We start from the raw sequence: 15,662 nt of genomic DNA on the forward strand, positions 1-15,662 counted from the left end.
TTCCAACGGTGTCTGCCTTGTAGCAGGCACCCAATAAGTAATAGCTATTGTTTTTACCAAAGAGGAGAATTCATTTCAGAGGAAAGGAAATGAATTTCCCAAGGTCACTTGACTTCTAAGTGGCTGAGCTGCATGGGTCTAACTACTTAACCACTAGGTCTCCCTGTCCTTGTAAATGAAAGAAGCTCCATGGATGGTGGCTCCTTTCCAGGACTCTGGCAATTGGGGTACGGGGTGAGTGGCTGATTTCTCCAGCCCTGCCCCGCCCTGCCCCGCCCAAGGGCTGGAGCCTGCAGGCAGGCCTTTTCTTTCCAACCAGCAACTGGAAGAACTGGCCTCTGAGTCTTGCTAGGGGCCAGGAGGGCGAACAAGGGGGCATTGAGCCTGGTGGGACCTCACAATGGCCGCTCTGTCCCTGCGGCCCGGGGGCTGGGCCGTTTCCGTCGGGGACAATAGTCAAAAGGCAGTGACGCCGGCAGGGCCTGGAATCCCAGGCGGGATTTTCCAAGGCCTCAAATCCCGCTGTTTGTCCTCACAGGAGACCCAGGAAGCCTACCTCCCTGTCTCCCAGCACCCCACCCACGCAGGGCCCTGTGCCCAGAGGCCCTGGCCCCCTCCCCAGTCTGGGGGTGGCTCGGTGACTGGGGCCATAGCTCTGAGGTCTAGGCTCTGAGCAGGGGCCGATGGCCCTTCACGGGGGCCTGGGATGGGGGAAACTGTGTTATACCCGGACGTGGTTATGGAGCTAGGTGGTGAGGGTCGGCCTCAAGGAAGTAGAGAAGCTTCTGAAGGTCACAGGCAACCAGCCGGTACTTGAGCTGTACGATACCGCACGGTTGCTCTGAGTGTCCACGCGCCGGGCTGGGTGGTAGCCGGCTCTGTGGCTGCAGAGGGAAGCCTGTGAGAGCCTCTCAGAGGTGGGAGGCTGCTGTGTGGTGGCTGGACAGTCCGCAGGTCGAGTGACGTCCTTCCGTGGCCGTGAGGCAGCTGTGTTGGGCCTGTTCTGGTTGAGGGCAGTGCTGTGTCCCCCTCACGTGAGAGTTGGGTCTGAGGATTCCCAGCGTGTTTTAGCTTAAATCTGGACGAGCCCCAGCCCCACCGAGCCCCTGACTTTAGCAGTGACCCCAGGGCTGCTGGGCCTTCTCAGAACGTGAGGCTGAAGGGGTACGCCTCCATCCGTCCGCCTTGCCTCCCTGTCCGGGCCTGGCCTTGCAGCCCCACAGCTCAGCCGGCGGCTGCTCTGCTCTCCCTGGAGCCCCAAACCGCTGCTTCTCTCTGCTTCAGGCTCAGGTCGCTGCCAGCCCTGCCCTGGCCCCTGGGCTGGGGGCTGATTGGGTAAGGCCTAGGCTGCCTAGTGGGACTTGGAAACGTCCAGCCCCCTGTGGGAAGGACAGGAAGGAGTGCAAGGCTGAGGAAACCCCCCTCCACCCTCTCAATATCCCCTTCCCCACACAGCCAGGGACATTCTGAGGGCGGGAGGCACATTCCAGGGTCCCCAGCTGGACTCTGAAGGCTCTGGGGCCCTGGAGGCTCTGGCCTTGGTGTCTGCCTCCCGTCCCCCACCCCTAGGCCCATACTCCAGCCATCCTGCCCACCACCCTGGTTCCCCTTTGCCTCCTGCTGGGCCCTGACCCTGCCAGACCGGGGGGGCCACTTGAGGTCTCCTCAAGGTCTCACCCAGGTGCTGGCTCAGGACCATAAATCATGCCAGCTGGGCTGTGAGGGCCTGGGGTGGCAGCTGGCTGGGGAGGGGAGTGCAGGGGGGGCCTGTCTTGGTACGTGCTGCGTTAGCAGGGAGCGGTGCCCGGCTGCGAGCCGGGCGGGCAGGGTGCTGACCGCCGCTGCCCTAGTCAAGGAACATCAGAGAGAAAGGGCCGCCACCCGGGGAGCCCAGCCTTGGGGTAGCCCAAGCAGCAGACCTGGACCCCATCCCAGGTAACTGGGGTAACATGAGGATAGCTACAGAGGTGACCCCACCAGATAGGAAACCTGGGACAGAAAAGCAGCCCCCCAGGAGTAGGTGGAGAGACTCCCTTACCAAGGGTGGGTAAACAGCTATCCTTCTTCTTTTGCAAGGATAGCCTCACAGAATCCTCTGCCCCGAAGAACAACAGATATGCACACACCTCCCAAAGGAACAGAGGCACAGACCTCGCAGGAAGGAGAGATTGACCCCTTACCCCGGCAGGACACAGAAATAAAGCACCACCCCAGCTTGGTCAGAGAGACAAATACGTAGATCTTCTCAGAGAAGGAGACACACCACCCTTCCCCATCACAGAAGGACAGAGCCCCATGTGTCCCAGGGGAAAGGGCAGCAGATGTGCCACCTCCCACCCAGCCCAGGTCTAGAGGCTGCCTGATGAGACTGGGCTGGGAGCCACCTCTTCCTCATGCTCTCTGCCACTCTCTCATCCGCCCAGCCGTTTCCTCTGCCTGGGAAGAGGTGGGGCTGGGAGTGACATCCAGAAAGGGTGGGAGGTGGAGCAACCCCTGCCCAGGATCCCGGGGGGCAGATGTCAGAGGGGACAGCTGGTCCTCATGGCCCCTGTGGCTTGGCTCGGATTAGAGGGTCAGCGGGCAGGGTGCTGGCTACACAGCCAAGCTGGCCACTGTCAGGGGCCCCCAGCCTGACGTCAGTCCCACTCATTGTTGCTGCAGAGGCTTGAGTCACTCCCTGTGACGCACTGGGGTCAGCTCTGGAGCGGTTGGGGGTGGCCTGCAGGGCCAGCTTCAGGGCTCAGCTCTCCCCTGGGCGCACTAGGATGGGGTGGGGCCGTCCGAGGCCACACTCGCCATGGGAAGCCAGCTGCCTACTCCCAAGGTCTTGGGTTGGCCTTCGAGGTCCCTCCACAAAGGCTTTGCTGCAGACGTGCCTCAGAGGGCCTTCGCCAGTCGCCTGTCTGACTGGCTGGCCATGACTCTGGCTGAGAAGTCAGCTCCCTCTGTCCCGGCCTGTCCTGCCTCAGAACTCTCAGTTCCCACCCTCAGCCCTCAGTGAGACCTCTTTCTCCAACTCTTTTCTGTCTCCTTCTCCAGGAAGCCTCTCCAGCATAATTCCCTGTAGCCCCACTTCTTGCTGGAATTGCCAAGCCCCCTTCTTGTCCGTCTCCTCAGGTTGTTGTTGTGTGCTCTCTGCAGTTGTCTTGGTTTTCCACTGGTGCCCAGTCACCTCCCAGCTTGCTGAGAGCAGGGCTTGGGACTCCTCTTCACTCTGAATGTGTCACTTTCTCTTCCGGGCCACAGGCCTCTTTCTGGGATGACAGCAGTGGCTTCCATCCTGGCCCCTTCTGGTCCCTGCAAAACCTGCTGCCATTTTTCATACCATTGGTTGTGTTTTCTCACCCAGGGGCAACTTCTGGTCCATTTCCTCTGTGAGACTCTGAGTTCCTGGAGGGCCAGGATTGTGACTTGTCCCCCTTGGTAGGACATCGGCCTGGCATGGGGACAGTCACGCAGGTGTGGCATGATTGAATGATTCCATCTGGGTCATCAGGAGTAGTGGCATAGGACGGGAGAATTCACTCCACGCAGCCTCATTTTTTTGGGCTGAGACCCTTGCTCCCTGACAGGACCACCCAGATGTGTGTAGGACTCAGGGTCAGAGTTGCAACGAGAATGGCCCTGTAAGGATTCAGGGAGGTACGAGGAGGCAAGAACTGGCCAGTGTCTGGATGTGAGATAAGATAGGTGAGGGGGCTCAGGCAGGAAAGGCTCCAGGGACAAGGTGAGGTGTGGAGGGAGGAGAGTGGGTAAAAAGACTGGCAGAATGAGGAAAGAGTAGCTGTGTAGCTTTGGCAAGTGTATTAGTCAGGGTTTTCCAGAGAAAGAGATCCAATAGGATGTGTATATACAGAAAGAGATTTATTATGAGGAATTGGCTCATGTGATTATGGGAGCTGATAGGTCCCAAGATCTACAGCCAGCAAGCTGGAGATCCAGGAGAGCCGATGGTGCGATTTCAAACGTGGGCCCCGGAGGAGCGGATAGTTCACTTCAAGTCTGATGTCCCATCTTGAAAGCAGTCAGGGAGGGTCAGAACCTTTTATTCTATTCAGGCCTTCAACTGATTGGATGGGGCCCACCCTCTTTAGGGAAGGTAATCTGCTTTACTAAGTCTGCATTCAAATGTTAATCTCTTCCAGAAAGACCCTCACAGACACACTCAGAATAATGTTTGACCAAATGTCTGGGCACTCTGTGGCACAGTCGAGACATAACATTAGCCGTCACAGCACATCACTACATATCACTGAGCCTCAGTTTCATTATCTGTAAATTGGGGGGAAACTGTATTTACTTTCAAAGGCAGTTGGAGAAATCAACACACTAGTGCGTGTGAAGTGCTGGTGTGGTACCTTGCAAAGCTCGGTGACTGGTAGTGGTGATGATGGGGATGTCAGGACAGTGGCAGCGAAGGGCCCTGAGATGAGTGTGTCAGGGGACAGAGAGCGGTCAGTCACTCCCCTCACTCACTGGCAGTCTCTGGAAGTTAGGCTCTGTTTTTTTTTTTTTTTGTCACACGACACGCAGGGTCTTAGTTCCCCCACCAGCGATCGAACCCGCGCCTCCTGCAGTGGAAGTGGGGAGTCTTAACCACTGGACCACCAGGGAAGTCCCTAGGCTCTGTTTCTCCCCGCCCCTCTCCCCTCCGCCCCCCGGGGCTGGTTCTAACCTCCCTGGGTCCCCCTCCTTTGGCTCCTTACAGATCCTCCCCTCTCAATATTTTATCCTGATTCCCTTCTGGTTAAGTCCAGGCTCTAGAAGAGGATGCTGGTCTCTAAAGCAGGCAGCTTTCTCCTTCCCCAGGCCCCATTTATAGAGGAGAAAATAAGAATGGATGAATGACATCAAGAGGCACACACAGAGGCAATGGCAGAATTACAAGCTTTACAAGAAATGTCACCAGATCCGTCATGGCAGAGCACCAAAGAAGTGCTCCTGTGTGAAGATAACGGAGTAAGGTTAAGCCCCTTTGTCCAGCATCTTTGTGGGGCCAGGGATCTTGTCTATCGTGCACATTGAACAAGCTAAAGTTTTGCCATTCACTCAGAACACTGGCTTGAGCTCATCTCCAGGGCACCTCTCCAAATGGCATGCCCCTCATCTTGGGGGATCGATGCCCCTTGCTGGCCTCTGAGCCCAGACTTGGGGCTCCGTTCCAGGGGTGGCTCGCCGCCGATGACTACTCTCGGCCAAGGGAGGCAGCACAGAGCCCATCAGGCCCCTCCTTCCCTCTAATCTCTATGGCGGAAGTGAGTTGTTCCAGCCGAAACACAACAACATCCTCGGTGGTGGGAGTGAATGGACTCGTCCAAATGAGGGAGATACTTCTTACCATCAAATCTTAAAAGCTGATAGATAACCCAGAAACAGGTAGATTTCAAATTATAGAGCAGCTTACGATTCTTTTTGTCCTCTGGAGTGGACGTAGAACGATCTGGGTGGCTGCACTAGTGTCAGGGCTCGGCCAGCCCCGCTCGCGCCCCCGCCGGAGGCCGATGGAGCAGGTGGGACCGGCCAGGCTCGCAGAGGAGGGTCAGGGCTTCCGGCGCCGGCACCGCCTCCTGCCGAGGTGATCTGCCGCCCGCGGGGTGGGCGGTTGCGTGGCCCGAAGGTCTAGGACGGGGATTCGGGGAGGTGGGGGGCCGTTTTAGCCGTGTGCCCCCTTCTCTTGTACGAGCGCCGGCGCGCCTCGAACTCCCGGGACCGGCCAGGCTGGGCGCGGGGCGCCGCTCCCGAGACCTGGAGGAGTCCGCTTCTCCCGCGTAGCCCTGGACCGTGGAGGTTCGCCGGGACTGGTGGCTGGAGAAACGCGACTCGGACGGGAAGTCCTTCCTGCGTCCGGCCGGGGTTTCTTGATGCGGAGCCGAATAACTGTGTGTTTTTGCGTTCAGCCCATTTCTTGCGGCTCCTTGGGCGCGCGGAGTTTGCGGCGTACCTGCGGAGATCGTACCTGCGGAGGGCTTACCTGCGCCTGAGGAGGAGGAAGGGCAAGATCCAGCCTGAGGGACCCGCGCTCCAGCCTCTCTGCGTAAGGTGAGGATGGGGGTACCCTGGGCTCCGGCCTGACTCAGAGAAGGCATCAGTCAGCCTCTGCACCTGTGCTCTGCAGATCTGGGCCTTGGGGGCACCAAAGGGACGAGACTTCCCAGGCCCTGCCTTGGAGAAGTCCCCTGCTCACCGGGGTCGGGGGAGAGGGAGCAGAGAAGCTCATCACAGACCAAAGGTGGCCGCGTTGGGAAGGAGGCTGAGGTTGGTTAGTATTGACTTCCTGAAGGAGTGGAGTGGCGCTGAGAATGAGGGAAGAGCCTGGGTTTGGGCCAAAAGTGAAGAGATGGATGGCCTGTTTGAAGGTTTGCGGGGGGTACAAGAGGGGCTTTGTGGAAGAAAGGGGAGCTGGACCAGAGCTGGGAATCTTTAGATGGGAAATTGCTGGATGGAGTTAGACTAGAGAACCAACCCAGCAACAATTCCTGCATCAGGATGAATTGAGCAGTCACTTTGTACTAGGAATCAGGTATACTGAGATTCCAGTGATGACTAGGATACAGTCCCTGCCCTCAAGGAATCGTCTGCCTAGTTGGAGAGATCAGTCAAGATTAACACCTGTGAAAAGATAACTGATAATACAGGTAGTCCTGGGCTGATTGCCAAGCGAGAGGCAGAGCCAGCTTGATTTCTGAGCAGTCCATGGACTGCTGCCCTGTCTCAGGGACAAAGAGACAAACCAATACACTTTGAAGAGAGCTGCCAGACTTGAGGAGATAAGATGTGATGTCAAGCTGGCATGTTTATGGGGACTGGAGACCTTTAACCTGTAGATGGGGTGGGGGGGGAGGGGTAAGGGGGTGATGGAAGAGTTGCCTTTAAATATCTGAAAGGCTCCTTTGTGGAAAAAGGGTGAGACTTATCCTGTGTGTGGCTCTTGATATCAAAACTAAGTTTAGTGGTTTGAAGCACTAAGAGATTCCTTCCGTAGAGGGAGTCACTGAGTAGAGCTTTGAAAAGACGGAATGGCCTGCTGGGCGAGGTAGTGAACTCTCTGCCAGGGGAGGTGTGTAGGCTGAACCCTCTCCTGCTGGGCTCACGTTCAGTTACTGATGAAGTTCTGGTTCTCAAGTCTGTTCTTTTTTTTTTAATTTTAAAAATTTATTTATTTTATTTTTGGCTATGTTGGGTCTTCTTTGCTGCGCGTGGGCTTTCTCTAGTTGTGGCGAGCAGGGGCTACACTTGGTTGCGGTGCGTGGGCTTCTCATTGCAGTGGCTTCTCTTGTTGCAGAGCACGGGCTCTAGGCACGTGGGCTTCAGTAGTTGTGACGCACGGGCTCGGTAGTTTTATATTGCGGGCTCTAGAGCACAGGCTCAGTAGTTGTGGCGCATGGGCTTCATTGCTCTGCAGCATGTGGGATCTTCCCGGACCAGGGCTTGAACCCGTGTCCCCTGCATTGGCAGGCGGATTCTTAACCACTGTGCCACCAGGGAAGCCCTCAGGTCTCTTCTTTCATTCCCACTCTCTCTACTAGTCCTGTCCTGTAGCCTTGCGTCATCTCTCATCAATGACGATGAAATAATCATAGCAGCTAATACTACTTGTCAGGAGCTGCTTTAAGTGCTTTACAGATACTTACTCATCCTGTCCTTGAGACGACCCTTTCGAGGTAGCTATTGTGAATATGCCCTTTTTATGGATTGGGGAAACTGAGGCACACAGGGGTGAGGCAGCTTGTCCATGATCACATCACACAGTCAGCAGTTGGCAGAGCCGGGGTTCCAACCCAGGCCGTCTGGCTTTAGAGTCACTGCTCTTTTTTTTTTTTTTTTTTTTTGCGGTACGCGGGCCTCTCACTGCTGTGGCCTCTCCCGTTGCGGAGCACAGGCTCCGGACGCGCAGGCTCAGCGGCCATGGCTCACGGGCCCAGCCGCTCCGCGGCACGTGGGATCTTCCCGGACCGGGGCACGAACCCGCGTCCCCTGCGTCGGCAGGCGGACTCTCAACCGCTGCGCCACCAGGGGAGCCCAGAGTCACTGCTCTTCTTAACCACTGTTCTGCTGTGTTTTACACGTGTTATTTTATTTCATCCTCGTAACGATCCAAATTTACAGATGAGAAAATAGACTTCAGAGGTTGAATGATTTGCTCAAGGTCACAGAGCAAGGTATAGGAGAGCTGGGATTCAGACCCAGGCCCTTTGGGCGTGAAAGCCCCACACTCTGTACTTCACTCTCCCATATCCCGTTGCACTGTCTCTGTAACTGTCACTATTGTAGTGGCCTCTAACTGGACTCCTTGCCCAGCCCTTTCTGCCTTAAATTGGCAGGTTTTTACCTCAGTCTGTGGATGGAAACGTGAGATTTGGTGTGTATGTGTCAGTCAGGTTTTCAAGTCCAGTCTTCTTAGCTTTCACTGACTTCTCAGAGCAGTCCGTGACCCCAAAATAGTGACGAGCCATTCTTTGCTTGTCAACCAGAGTTAACTTTCTGATGCACAGATTCAGTGTTGGACAGTGATGCATTGACTCTTCACTGCCCTCGGGACAGAGTCCAGATGCCTTAATCTGGTCATTCAAGATCCCAGGAAATCAGATTCCAATCTTCCTTTTCTTCTTATTCCCACCGTGTAGTCTCACCACTCTGGTAGTGTTCACCTGCCTGTCTCTCCTCCATCCTGGCAGCTTCTCAAGGGCAGGGGCTGATGGGTGTTGCACAGTGAGCATTTGCCGCAAGCTGCACTGCATACCGTCATGGAATTCAGGCCTGGGCCGGGTGTTTGGACTGGTAACTTTGAGGCTCTCCCCTTCTCCGATCCCGAGAGGCTGTGATTCTCTGCCAGCACGTGCTGCGCAGTGCAGAGACGGGCTGCGGCGTCAGGGGCTGGGCTGGGCCTGGAAGGAAGTGAACAGGTGACACGCGGGTCATGCAGAAGGTGTCCACATCTGATATGGCTCCTTTTGCAGGGCGGTCCCCGGGTGGGGCGAAGCTCCCCCGTCTTTACTCTCGTCCCGACCCCAGCGTGGGCCACCGGCTACAAGATGAACTGTCGCTCGGAGGTGCTGGAGGTGTCGGTGGAGGGGCGGCAGGTGGAGGAGGCCATGCTGGCCGTGCTGCACACGGTGCTCCTGCACCGCAGCACCGGCAAGTTCCACTACAAGAAGGAGGGCACCTACTCCATCGGCACCGTGGGCACCCAGGACGTTGACTGCGACTTCATCGACTTCACCTACGTGCGCGTCTCCTCTGAGGAGCTGGACCGCGCCCTGCGCAAGGTCGTCGGGGAGTTCAGGGTAAGGTGGGGCGCGGTGGGCGGCAGGCGGCCCCTGAGTGTCGTCCCCACCCCGCCCCGGCTTGCTGCTGGATCAGCTTGCCCTTCCTGGGTGTACTTGTCGGGTTCTTTCAGGTTCTAAGGAAGAGGAACTTTCAGAGCTTCTGTGGGTGAGGAGGGCTTGGTGGGGGGCGGGGAGGTGAGGGGACCTGGTAAAAATACAAGGAAGCAGAGCAGGAAGCCCTCGGAGCGTTGGCGGTCAGGGCCCCTGGGGGATCGCTGCCCCTGTGCTCTTGACCTTCTCTGACCCTGCAGCTCTCTCTCCTGATACCCCTCTGCTCTGCTTCCACATTTGGGCCTTTCTTATATGAAACTCCCTGAGAGGGAGGGATGCTGGGCTCAGGCAGTGGGCATCCAAGTGGAGTGTCTCTTGGGCAGCGTGGCACGTGTCTGTGTGTGCCTGTAGGGGTGAGGGGAAAGGTGGATGGGACACGCCATTCTGCTAATGTTGGTCACCTCGGGGTGGGAATGGAGGCATGATTTTTATTTTGTCTTCATTCAGTGTTGCAGTGTTTCACTATTTCAATGAGTGCATTTTTTTTTTTTTGCGGTACGCGGGCCTCCCACTGCTGTGGCCTCTCCCGTTGCGGAGCACAGGCTCCGGACGCGCAGGCTCAGCGGCCATGGCTCACGGGCCCAGCCGCGGACCCTCAACCACTGCGCCACCAGGGAAGCCCCGATGAGTGCATATTTTTAAATTTTAAAGTAACCAAGGGAATTTCTCTTAAGGTGTTCCCTGAGGTCAGAGGAGGAGGGTTGTCTGTCTGATTTCCATTCCACAGAGGTGTGATCCTTGCAGGGGGTGGACCCTCTCCCAGGCCACAGTGGGCTCCCCACCTCCATCCCTCCAAGGCCAGAAAGGGCAAGTTCATAAGAGTTTCCCAGTCCCCCTTCAAAGGGAGGCAGCGGTACTCAGCCCTCTGTCCTCCAGATGCCTATGAGCGGCACGGGGAGCACAGTGGACTCTTAGAGCACAGACTCGAGCCAGGCTCTACCACCCAGCAAGTGTGTGACCTTGGGCAAGTGATTCCACTCCTCCCAGCCTCAGTTTCACTGTGTGTAAAATTAGGATGAAAATTGTACCCACCTCGTGGGGTCTATGCACCATGAGGATTAAATGAGTCAGATATGTCAAGTGCTTCACAGCCTGCACACAGGAAGCGCTATAGAAGTGACAGCTGTTACTACTGTCAGCTGAGGGCACACGAGCTTGGTTTGTTCGTGAAGGAGAGACTTATTCCTGATGGGCAGTTAAGGACTTGAGGGAGGCATCCTTACCTTCTGGGTTGGCCCTGACTCAGATGGAAAGGCGCTTTAGGGTCTCGGCTGCATTAGGAGGAGTGTGGGGTCGCCACACCCCACAGGGGGGCAGGCAGATTTATCGGACCAGGTGGCCCCATTGGCTTCTCAGAGGAGAGGAGGGAGAAGCTCCAGGTCTGGTCTGTCCTTCCCCTCCTGTCCCCCTTCGGTTCCTTGGCTTTTGTCTCTCTATTTAAGGATCACTGGGCTTTTCTTTAGAGGCTGTGGGTTTAGGTTGTCATTGAGTGAATGAGGTAGGATTGTGCTTAATTGGCCTGGGGAGAAGGAGACGTTGGAGAGAAGGTGATTTTGGAGAACCTTCTGAAGGATGGGGGCCAAAGGGGCGGGGTTGTGGAAGGAGAAGGAAGGTCCTTCTTGTAAAGTTGAAAGGCAAAGATTTTGAAATCAGACAATCTGGATTCAAACCCTGGCGCCGTCATCCACTGGCCTGGGACTTTGGCAAGGTAACTTGCCAGTGACTCTGAGCCTCATTCTGCCTCCGTCAAACGGAGGTTATATACCTGCCACACAGAGTTGTTGAGAGGAGCGAGAAGGATTGTGTGTGTAAAGAGCCTGGCCCAGAATATGTGCTTAAAGACATCACTTCCGAGCAAAGCTGGAGGAGTTGGGTGAGCACACAGATTTTGTTTGCTTGGACCATTCAGCTTTAGGCCGGCAGTTGGCTGTGGCACTTCACACGAATCCTTTACTCTCTGGGTCTCATTCCCTGCCCCCCCGGGGGACTGAAGAAGCTAGGAGAGCAGCTCCCTGGGGCATAGGAAGCAGGCCCTCAGGGCGAGAGCCCCTCGGAGGCTTTGGCCTGCTCACTCTTGCTCCTCCTTCCCCAGGATGCTCTGCGAAACTCCGGGAGCGATGGGCTGGGCCAGATGTCCTTGGAGTTCTATCAGAAGAAGAAGTCTCGCTGGCCTTTCTCAGACGAGTGCATCCCCTGGGAGGTGTGGACGGTCAAGGTGCACGTGGTGGCCCTGGCCACGGAGCAGGAACGGCAGATCTGCCGGGAGAAGGTGGGTGAGAAGCTCTGCGAGAAGATCACCAACATTGTAGAGGTGATGAACCGGCACGAGTACCTGCCCAAGATGCCCACGCAGTCGGAGGTGGACAACGTGTTTGACACAGGCTTGCGGGACGTGCAGCCCTACCTCTACAAGATCTCCTTCCAAATCACCGACGCCCTGGGCTCCTCCGTCACCACCACCATGCGCAGGCTCATCAAAGACACCCTGGCCCTCTAGGCGTCGCTGGGGCCTCGGGCGCTCCTTGACGGCTTGCGGACCTTGGCTTCTGGGGATCGTACTGTTAGGCCCTGTTAGCCCTTGGGGCTCTGGAACCCGCTCCAGGTCCTTGATGAGATCTGGAAGGGCCACCCCTGGCTTCCTGGTGTGTGGTTGCCAGTCTCTGGTCATCCCTGTCACCTTCACTGATGGTCAAGTCCGGCCTACACTGTCTCTCCGCACCCCTGGTGGGGGTCCCCTTTCCTACGCTGTACAGAGGAGCCATCACTAGGATGGTGAATAAAGTTGAGAATGTGAGTTTGGGTTGAGCCATCTCTACCTTGGCTGGTGTTCTGGCCTGAAACATTAACACTTTTTTTTTTTTTTTTTTTTTTTTTTGGGGTTGGAGGGCCCTCTCTGATGTTGGTTGTCTCCCCCGTTGCGGAGCACAGGCTCCGGACGCGCAGGCTCCGGACACGCAGGCTCAGCGGCCGTGGCTCATGGGCCCAGCCGCTCCACGGCATGTGGGATCCTCCCGGACCGGGACACGAACCCGTGTCCCCTGCATCGGCAGGCGGACTCTCAAGCACTGCACCACCAGGGAAGCCCAAAACATTAACACTTATAGCAGGCCTGCCAGGACACACGTGTGTGTTGAGAGCATTATTCCAAGATGAGGGGAGTGGGCGGATGGGATTAAAGATAGATGAAAGCTGATTGATTTTGTACTTTGTTGGACATTCACATAAGCAGGTGTGACCATGGTCAGTCCCATGAATGAGGGCACAGATCAGGATCTACTGCTTTTGGATATGACTGTGCTATTTCTCCTCCCTTCCTAAGGGAGCTATGACATGCCTGCCTTTTATATTATCTGGTCTTCCTTCAGATGACCCCAAAGAATATCTCCTCTGTCTTCATAGAGCACACACAGGCCCCTACTTGCACCAGAAAGCTCATTTGATTTGGTGTTTCTTTCTCTGGAGAGAGATTGCCACCTTGAGACTGGTGTCTGGTAACACTTCTTCCAGTTTGGGCTGGCCCTCGCCATTTGTTAGGACATTGGTAACTCACTCATTTCTAGGCAAGCGTGCTCAAAACCGGTGAACTCCATTGTGTGCTTTTCATTGATTTAGTCTTCCATATTTTACAATGCTTTTTGTTACATAGGTGCCAGTTCTAACCAAACTAAGTGAGCAGTGCATAAGCAGCTGTGCTAAGGGAGAAAGGGGCTGGGGGTCTTGTCCATGGTCCTGGAGCAGTTAGGCGCCAGGATGGCCAGGAAGTGTGCATGTTTTTCTCACCCCAAGCCACTCTTGGCCGTGCGCTGTTTCATGAGGGGTTTTCTGATGTCCTACCCTTGACCTCTGGGGCACTGGGGAGTTGGAGAACTCAGGAGGTTCTCAGGGGTTTGGAGATGGGGAAGGCCAATTCTCAGCAAGTCCTTGATGAGGTGTGATCCTTCCTGGCCTGCTGCAGTCTGGGGGACCTTCTTTTCCTCCTAGAGGCCATCAGCTCATCCCTTCCGGGGAGTTGGCTGAGTCAGGTGTTTGCCGACAGCGACTTTGTTTTAAACCGAGCTCAGGGTTGCTACAGTTCTCAGGAGACCTGGTCGGGAGGGTTTTTCCTCCATCCCAGCTTCCCCAGACTTTCTACTTTTTTGCAGCCAGGCTCTGCGCCAGTCTCCCACCCTGGCTTGGCTGTGGGACACCCAGTTGGCAGCAAGCTCTCCTTAGTGGGCAGTTCAGTAACATCTCCATCCCTTTTGGTGGTGTGATTTCCCGGAGGTAGGGGACTGATTTACTCAAGGTCAGGACAGGAGCCCTGGTGACTCAGATCTATGCTTTCCCCTTGGTCTGTAACTCTCCTTGACCTCTGGGGCCTGAGCAAAGGAATGGGGGCAGGCCTTAAAGTCCTCCTGCCCTCCATCTCCCTCCCCTGGGACCAAGGAGGCACTGGTCTGCTTGTCCGGCCCCAGGAGGCTCCCAAGGGCATGATGCACGATGAAGGCTATGATCACTAAGTGTCTAGAGGCTGCTTATTTGCCTCCTGTCCCAGTGGCCACCTGGGCCACCTAGCAGTATTGACCTTTTTGGCCCAGGGACAGAAAGCCCAGGAGTGGGCATGGCCCTTGTTTGTCCTGTGTCCCGCTCAGCGGGGGCAGCACCCTAGCCAGCACCTGGGATGTGGTCTGGAAGATCCTTTCGGGATTCTGAGGGCGGGCTATCTCCTGACCTTTGCTAAGGGGGAGGGAGAGCCCTGGGGACAGGACTCCTGGGTTTGGCCGGTTGGGTGCGTGCGTGGTTGTGTGGGCCTTTGAGCCGAGAAGTAACACCGGCCCTGGGATTTTGGGCCATAGCTACACTGGAGGAGCCCTTTGTCTAAAAAGGGCCTGAACGCTCCGACGCAGGGGGTGGGGTCGCACGGCGCCTGGGATCCGCCCCTTGGGCCCCTCCCTGACGCGGCCGCCGCCCACCCGCCGGCCCGGGGCTCTCGCACATCTGGCGGTCGCCAGCACATCTGGGCAGCCGGCGTGAAGCATGAACGGCTCGCAGGCGGACGTCACAGCCCGGGCCGCCTGGCTGAGCTCCTGTTGCAACCAGTCGGGGGTGCTGCCGGAGCCCCCCGAGGGGCCGCGCGCCGTGCAGGCGGCGGTGCTGGGCGTGCTGTCGCTGCTCGTGCTCTGCGGGCTCCTGTTCCTGGGCGCCGGCCTACTGCTCCGCGCCCAGGGTCTGACGGCGCTGCTGGCCCGAGAGCTGCGCGCGTCCCGGGACGGAGAGCCCGTCGGCGCCAGCGGAGGCGAGGATGACTCGTAGGCGCGTCCGGCTGCGCTCGGGGGTCGCGGCCCCCCGGCGGCCCGCGGACTCCACGCCCGACTTCGAGGGAGCGGCCCCCAGCGCCAGACGGCTTCAGCGGGAAGTCCTCCGGCGATGCTGGCGCGCGCGCGCGCGCGCACACACACACACAGGTGAGAGCCCGTCCAGATGAGAGCCTCAGCGCCTTGGGAGTGGGGGCGCAGGGGCTGGAAACCGTCGTATTGACCGGGCTCTCTGCGCTCAGCCACAGACCCAGCTTTTCAGCGACTCCCGTTCCAGCTCTGGAAGCCCACGGGGTGGGCCGGCGGCTATCCCAGGGGTGCCGGGATCTGAGCGGAGAGGCTGCCCTTCCCTCCCTCTCCCGGTCGTCTCTCCAGCCCAGTGGCGCCCCGACCCACGGCCTTTTTCTAGGTCACTGTGTAACTGCGGGAGAGGGAGAAGCAGGGCGGATAAAAGAGGAGGGAGTCTGGAGGGGCCACAGTGTGCTGGGGAGCCCTTCTTCCCTGCACCCACGCCACCCCGCTTTGCGCCAGCCCCACCTAGTGCTAAGGCCCAACTTTGTGTCACCCCAGCACTGCCCATCCCACTGGGAGGCTGGGGAGAGCCATGGCCACAGGAACTCAGCTAACCCAGGCCCCCGGCTTCTGCTTCTTCCCGTCCTCTCCTTCAGGAAGCCTTTTCCCCGGAGAGAGGTTTGGGTATGATTCCTCACTGTGGCCTCCCTCTTGGGGCAGGGATGGGAGTGTGGATCGAGTTTTAGGGCAGAGCCAGGAGCCTGGATGACCCTGGGGGATGGGGAGGTGTGCTGAGGCCTCCTCCCCCCAGCCCCTGCTCAGGTGGGGGGACGTGTGTGGCCCACAGCAAGGAGCTTTGGGGTGTGCGTGGGGGGGTAGGTGACAAGATTCCTAACAGCTGGGGGGCCTCAGGAGCACGCTGCTCCAGGAAGCTGGGACTGAGGGTTCCCAGCTGTAGGGGCTCCATCTGGCCCTCCTG

General features: G+C 57.4%; 2 protein-coding genes across 6 annotated transcripts; both read left to right on the top strand.

Annotated features, from left to right (window-relative positions):
- The first annotated feature begins 5,523 nt into the window (after positions 1-5,523).
- Positions 5,524-12,182, top strand: ATG101 (autophagy related 101). 5 transcript variants are annotated; one of them, XM_029204199.1, is made up of 4 exons: positions 5,524-5,575; positions 5,898-6,039; positions 8,958-9,284; positions 11,470-12,182. In XM_029204199.1, exons 3-4 carry the CDS (start codon positions 9,033-9,035, stop codon positions 11,872-11,874), a joined length of 657 nt encoding a protein of 218 aa, XP_029060032.1. In that variant the 5' UTR covers positions 5,524-5,575; positions 5,898-6,039; positions 8,958-9,032; the 3' UTR covers positions 11,875-12,182. The 5 variants fall into 5 exon arrangements, with proteins under 5 accessions (XP_029060032.1, XP_029060035.1, XP_029060033.1 ...); XM_029204202.1 differs by having other exon boundaries at positions 5,530-5,575; positions 5,898-6,034; XM_029204200.1 differs by lacking the exon at positions 5,524-5,575 and adding an exon at positions 5,587-5,787.
- Positions 12,183-14,393: 2,211 nt separating this feature from the next.
- LOC114885213 (small integral membrane protein 41-like) lies at positions 14,394-14,669 on the top strand. Its single transcript, XM_029204763.1, has one exon. It carries the CDS (start codon positions 14,394-14,396, stop codon positions 14,667-14,669), a length of 276 nt encoding a protein of 91 aa, XP_029060596.1.
- Positions 14,670-15,662: the final 993 nt, after the last annotated feature.

The sequence above is a fragment of the Monodon monoceros genome, unplaced genomic scaffold (assembly GCF_005190385.1).
Source record: "Monodon monoceros isolate NGI ecotype Baffin Bay Population unplaced genomic scaffold, NGI_Narwhal_1 Super_Scaffold_6, whole genome shotgun sequence".
Taxonomy (NCBI): domain Eukaryota; kingdom Metazoa; phylum Chordata; class Mammalia; order Artiodactyla; family Monodontidae; genus Monodon; species Monodon monoceros.

Excerpts from the sequence above, each read along its gene's own strand:
- ATG101 (XM_029204199.1), top strand. The coding sequence starts at position 9,033 with ATGAACTGTCGCTCGGAGGTGCTGGAGGTGTCGGTGGAGGGGCGGCAG. Across the intron at positions 9,285-11,469 it reads AGGTCGTCGGGGAGTTCAGG|GATGCTCTGCGAAACTCCGG; the intron begins GTAAGGTGGGGC and ends CTCCTTCCCCAG.
- LOC114885213 (XM_029204763.1), top strand. The coding sequence starts at position 14,394 with ATGAACGGCTCGCAGGCGGACGTCACAGCCCGGGCCGCCTGGCTGAGC.